Consider the following 6,766-nt stretch of genomic DNA (forward strand, 5'->3'; position numbering starts at 1 on the left):
CATATACATTTAAAATACATGTACCGGTATTGATAATTATATGATTATCACTGACCCAACACAATGCTAAATTTTTCAAAAAAAAATAATAATTGACCCGCGATAAAAAAAGGTTGCCGACCACTGCCATAGATAGCCCTCACGTGCAAAATCCAACTAAATAGATCCATATGTATGATGGTATTTACAGACTTGCCCAAAATATTAACTTTTAAAAGATAGCATCTTATGTTTCCAGCCTTTTCACAAGATGTTATAACATATTTGTAACCTTGTATACATGAGAAGATTCGGTCTTTGTATTTACCCTACTCACAATTGGTATTAAAATAATTCAGACAAGTTTACCAATACAACTTAACCATCTCGCATGTAGTAGTTTCGTAGATTAATTTCTTTTATAATATAAAAAAAGAACAACATAATTTTTCACAAGAAACCATTTACTGTAACATTGAATGCAGAATACAAGAGTACTAAAAATGGTAATGTGTGATATTTATCTCTAATGTTAAACTTTATATACACTTATTTCTCAACTAATATTGTTATACAACTTTAGTTTATATAATACAGGATTTCTCAAACTGGGTCCTTTTTGTGTGCATAGTAAATTTATATAGAACTAATAATTAAGTAATATGTAGATACTCAACGAGACGTGGTTTAAATATGGACATCTTTTAGTTACCAGTTTCTCTGTGCTAATGGATGTCATCATATACATGTATTTTTAAAGTTATTCCAATGTATTGGAAATATAAAAAATAAAAATATATTTTACTAGTAGTTTTCATTATGTAGGGCTTGGCCATGGCACCTTTGTGGCAGGAGTGATTACTAGCAACAAAGAATGTTTAGGATTTGCACCAGATGCAGAGCTACACATATACAGGGTATTTACAAACAATCAGGTAAGTAAATAGCAGAAATATAACTATTAACTTCATACCTACTCATAAATTTTTATAAATTTTATCTTTCTTGCCTTTATCAGTATTTGTTTAAGGTTTGTTTTCTTTTTGGTGTGTGTGTGGGGGGTGTGGGTGTGTGTACTACTCGTATATATTCTCCTATAACCTTTCTTTCACTATTTCTTAGCTTAAGCACATTTTTATTATATTAAAATGGCACCTTTGTAAAATTTAATGAAACAGTACATTAAATACTGACAAATTTAAAAATTTTTTTTGCTTGTATAACCTGTCATTATCTCAATCAAAAAGTGATGGTAAAATCTTAAAACTTGAAATAGAGGATAGTGTCAATAAATATCTTTTATTAGGTTTTACTATTACCTGTTATTATCTCAAGCTAAGAGTGATGATAAAATCTTAAAACTTGAAATAGAAGATAGTGTCAATAAGTATCTTTTATTGGGTTTTGCTATTACGAGGAAGTCATTTCAGCTTTCAAATATAGTTTTTCATTCCAAGGTACGACTTCTGATTATTCTTCTAACCTTATTGCCTCATAACAGCAGAACCTCCTATTAAAAGAAAGATACTTATTGAAGCTATCTTCTACTTTAATTTAATATCTAGTAAGTCATACAATATACTTTTAAATTACATTTTGAGGTGTGGCCTTTGAAGCCAGAAAACCAGTGAAGGAAATAAAGAAGATAAAAGACAGTAGAGTTAAAGCATCTTTATAATTTAATATTTGTATCCACAAATTGTGTCTGAAATTGTTCTTAGGTCCTTGATTAACTTGGCAAGTACCCTTGCTTAAGGGGAAAAATAAAATTGTGTGTGTGTGTGTACATATACATGTATGTGCATTTTTAGTTATTTGTAAAGCAAGGTAATGGGTTCAAAAATAACTTGTTTGTTGTAAAGAAGATTTTCAAGACCCTTTATAGTTTTTAGTAGAAAAAAAGCTGTAAAATATAATTCATAGAATGAGAAATTACCTGGGTAAGTAATGTAACCTTTTAAGTGTGATGACATAATAGAATATGCATGTTATTACTGTAGTAAGTATTAAAATTTGAAATGCTAACATTGTAGACTGTAAAAGTAGCTTTAAACTATGTACTTTCACAGGTTTCCTACACATCTTGGTTTCTGGATGCTTTTAATTATGCCATTTTGAAGAAAATCAATGTTTTAAATTTGAGTATTGGAGGACCTGACTTCATGGATCACCCTTTTGTTGATAAGGTAATGTCTTCATCACCCTTACTGAAATTGTTTTCAGGTAAAGTTAATTGTACCTGAAGTTGTTTTTAAATCCTTAATTAACTTGGAAAGCTCTCTTGCTTCTTAATTCTCCGGATATGGGTGGGTTAAGTTTGTGCATCTCCTGACCTTTTTTCAGAGGTCTGTTCAAAATATAATTAAACTGATTTATCATCAATGTATGTTAATGAACTTGGCAAAAAAATTTAGCTTGTAATTGAAATTTTAATATTATAGAATTTTTAATTACTTAAGTTCAAATGGAAATAATTAACTAAATTTTAATTTTCATTTCTCTGTGTTATGTGAACTTATTTGCTCTAAATTGTGCATTTTAAACTTTTTCTACCCCTATATGATTTTCAGAATTTAGCACAAATTTACACACTTATGCTATAGATATGTCCAAGCCATAGTGTAACTTTATAGCCTCCAAGCTTCTTGTTTTATGGACATATAAACAAAAAGTCAAATCCACATGGTACATTAAAAAATGTCAATAATTCTCTCTGACATTTGCTATTGCATTATTTATGACCAATAGAAAGATTCTGTTTTAATAAATTTTTTATGAGGCTAGTTCATCATGTACCTTGTTTTAAAAAATATTTGGCCTCAGTTCGTCTCAACCAGCTAACAGAATGTTTTTAACCCATTTATAACTTATCAGTTAAGTTATAGTTGTTTTAGGACATTCCATTTTTGTGCATGATAATATTTTGTGTTCTAAGCTTGCATATTTAAAATAAAAAACATAATTTGGGACATCAATTTTGTTACAAAAATTAGGCTTATGTTACTTACAAAGAGTCCATGTGTAAATACTAAATTTCCTGTTTTGTTATGTGTAATGTCAGTGTGCATGTTGGTAACTCGATCCTTTTCTCACACAAAACTGTCCTGTTGTGATAAATGGTTTTTGGTGTACTCTGAGAGGGTCTAAGTGCAGCTGTAAAGCAATAAAACTAAATAATACCAAGTTTGAAAAGTCTGTTAGCTTTGGTTCTAAAAATAAATAGTTTGTGATTGTCTGTTCAAATATGCAGTCATTCTAGAGAGAAAGAATGGTATTTTAAATGTATTTCTTATTTTTAAACATTTCATTTTATCCTACACTGCTTGTTTTGCTACAGTTAGTGTTAGAGAAGATAAAGTATAATTTTACTGTGAAACAACTTTGGATATTCATTTAGAAAGTTCTAGAGGTTATGCAAATGAAATATGAAAACTATAAGATGGAAAAATTATTTATATTTTTATCATGAAAATCACCTTTTATTCAGACTAGTCTGAGATAAACTGACTGTAAGTTTTCATGGAAAATATTTTATTAAGTATACTAAGTATACTCATAATGATTACTAGAAACTTGCCAAATTTCACGAAGATACACTTAGTACATACAGAGTTATAGTATATATATAGTTTCGTGGGTTACAAAGTCAGTCAAAATGACCAAGCTCATATACAGAGAGTTAAAGCAATTAAATGATGTGTCTTTAACAGAATAATGTTATATGTAACTTACTAAGTTATTCTTGTATTACTAGGCATGGTCAGCTACATTTTTAATTAATAACATTTTTATTTTACCAATCATTATTTCACACTTTAATTTGTACTAACTTTGTGTTTTTCTAAACAAAGTAAGTTATATCTAAACTATAACTTATGTTCGTGTTTTATTGAAATGTGAAGTTACAGCTTGATTAGGAGTGACCTTTGAGTTTTACCAGGCATAGTAAGTTATATGTTAGCTAGTACTGATGTTCATGTTTTCTAGGCATGGTAAGCTATACCTTAATTAGTTCTGAGATATTTAGTCTTAACAGATTTATGTTTTAGCTAGTGCATGAGATCTTGCTTTACCATGCATGATATATAGCTATTAAACGTAATTTGTTCTGAGATTTGTCTTTTATCAAGCTTGATGTTTAAATAACAGATCAAATTTTGGGTTATAAAAAGTAACAAATGTACTTTAAGAGTATTTCTTAGTGATTTTTGTTCTAACTTTGTATCTGTTGTTACAGGTGTGGGAGCTAACAGCAAATAACGTTATCATGGTTTCAGCAATCGGAAATGACGGGCCTTTGTACGGGTAAGTTGCAACAGTGCTAGACTTCTTGTCTCATCTTTTGTTCCCCTCTTCATCATGAATATTAAGTATAAAGTGATTCAAGCTGATGTAAACTGTATTTTCTGAACTACATATAGCTTTCCTACATGCTTTTACTGCAGGAAAAAAGTTATTGAACTCAGTACAGAATTGCAGATTTATTTTAGAAGGATTTTGCTTTTTGAACGTAGCATTACTTTTAGCACATGTTATTTCTATACGTTTTTGTATTTCTTCAGTACTCTCAACAACCCAGCTGATCAAATGGATGTAATTGGAGTTGGAGGAATAAATTTTGAAGATCAAATTGCAAGATTTTCTTCAAGAGGAATGACTACTTGGGTATGTTTTCATCCATTCTGAACTGGATAATTTCATTTTTAAAGTTATCAAAAGCCAACTTTGCATTTCCTTGTTATAATATGGCTTTTTGAAAGCACAGATATAATTATCCATACAGGTGGCTTACAGTGATAGACTAATTTATTAGTGTAGATAGATATAATAACATTTCAGACAAAGACAAGCATATATATATATATATATATATATATATGTATTGATATAAATGAACAAGAAGGCATGAACCTTAAAATTTTCCTATGAGTCTGAATGCAGTCTTGTGGAATATTGAACCTTTCAAGTATTTAATAGTGACTTTAAATTTCTGAAATAAAAAAATTCTTAAATATTAACATTTTCATATTGTCATAATAAATTTCCACTAAAAATGATATATTTTCCAGAATATGGAGTTTCCAATAATTTGAAATCACTAAGAGATATTTTCAAATTAAATCAACAGTATTTCACTAACTTATTCAAATTTTGTCAACACTGTTACACATAACACTATTGTAGACTCAAATTTAATAATCCGATAATAAAGCTAAGTCCATCATACCACTTTTCTTTTCTAAATGCTTCTGTAAAATTGAGCCACTGAATTGCTACAGCATTGATGTTTTCAAGGCTCGACATGAACTTCGAGATTGAGAAAAATAACTGTTGATCTTGTCTATGTCAAGAAGAAAGATTTCTGTTAAACATTAAATACTGGATTTTAAAGCAGTAGATAAAACAACCTAATGATTATGAATATTATTATCTAATTTGGATTTAATAAACAATGAAAAGTATCATTCTCTGAAATTACAAACGTAAATACATTTGTTATTACATCATAAATTTGTCAAAAAAGCTGCATACTACCTAACTACTAAAAATAGTTATTATATTAAACAAATTAATCAATTATATATTTTGTTGCACATTATTTTCATTCTTCAGTTTTCATATTTTCTTCCTCTAATAATATGTTGTATTTAATCACACTTAGAATTTTTAGTTTGTCCTTTGCATGATTGAAACTTGTGAAGAACATTTGTTAATTAATTTTTAAAAGCTAACTGTGTGGATGTCACGTTAATTGATGCACAACTACTTTTCATATTGTTTTGGAAATTTCAGGAACTTCCTGGAGGCTATGGTCGTGTGAAACCTGATATTGTAACTTATGGTTCTTCTGTTCGAGGATCAAGTATCAAGTAAGTAAAAAAAGTGCATAAAACTTGTATAAACTGACTTTATATAGAAAAACTGAAAACCTTCATTACATGTTGCTGAATAAAATATTTTTTGAGGAGCAATAATAAATGTCTACATATTAGTTTTAACACTAAGTGGCTTTAAAACCTTTTATATGACAGCTTAAATACAAAGTTGTTATACATTTTGCAGGGTATTATTAAATTAACATGATATTTGACTGTTGAAAAATGTTTGTAAAGAAGTATTAAAATCTACTATCTTATGCTGGTAGTAAAAGTTACCACAATATTAAAAACTGACACACAGTAATAAACTTGAGTTTTATTGATACATGTAAAACTCTGCTACAAAGAAGTTTGAAAATAGACATGAATGAACTCCTTTTTTTTGTATGCCTGTTGGACCAGACACTGCATACTTTACAAGAAAGAATGACTTGTATTCACTGATGAGCAAGTGCAAACTGTAGTTCCTTCCTTCCTGTTCTGTAGATACACTGTTTTGAATAAATCTTTCTAAGAAATTAATACCCATCTGTAAATATGTATTGTGATAATTCATTATGTAGCCCCAGTTTCATTGTTTTTATTAATTGTGATTTTCTGCTTGTGTCAACAGGGGTGGATGTCGTTCTCTCTCGGGCACTAGTGTAGCTTCACCTGTTGTAGCTGGAGCTGTGACTTTACTAATGAGGTATGTTCTTCTCAGTTCCATTCTATCCATTCACTAAAACAGTTAATAATGGTGGAGTCTTATGTATACAACCAACCACTGAAACAGTTAATGATGATGGAGTCTTAGTGTACCCAACCAACACTGAAATAGTTAATGATGATGGAGTCTTAGTGTACCCAACAAGTCACTGAAACAGTTAATGATGATGGAGTCTTAGTGTACCCAACAAGTCACTGAA

General features: G+C 29.3%; 1 protein-coding gene across 2 annotated transcripts in view; it reads left to right on the forward strand.

The window, feature by feature from the left end:
- Positions 1 to 6,766, forward strand: part of LOC106469138 (membrane-bound transcription factor site-1 protease-like) — a 58,640-nt gene that overhangs the window by 23,062 nt on the left and 28,812 nt on the right. For both annotated transcript variants that reach the window (XM_022397567.1, XM_013929601.2), the window contains 6 exons: positions 805 to 914; positions 2,049 to 2,165; positions 4,217 to 4,284; positions 4,542 to 4,644; positions 5,773 to 5,849; positions 6,472 to 6,546. In XM_022397567.1, coding sequence (XP_022253275.1) covers positions 805 to 914; positions 2,049 to 2,165; positions 4,217 to 4,284; positions 4,542 to 4,644; positions 5,773 to 5,849; positions 6,472 to 6,546 — 550 coding nt within the window. The remainder of the gene's footprint in view (positions 1 to 804; positions 915 to 2,048; positions 2,166 to 4,216; positions 4,285 to 4,541; positions 4,645 to 5,772; positions 5,850 to 6,471; positions 6,547 to 6,766) is intronic.

This window comes from Limulus polyphemus, unplaced genomic scaffold, assembly GCF_000517525.1.
Source record: "Limulus polyphemus unplaced genomic scaffold, Limulus_polyphemus-2.1.2 Scaffold3322, whole genome shotgun sequence".
Classification (NCBI taxonomy): domain Eukaryota; kingdom Metazoa; phylum Arthropoda; class Merostomata; order Xiphosura; family Limulidae; genus Limulus; species Limulus polyphemus.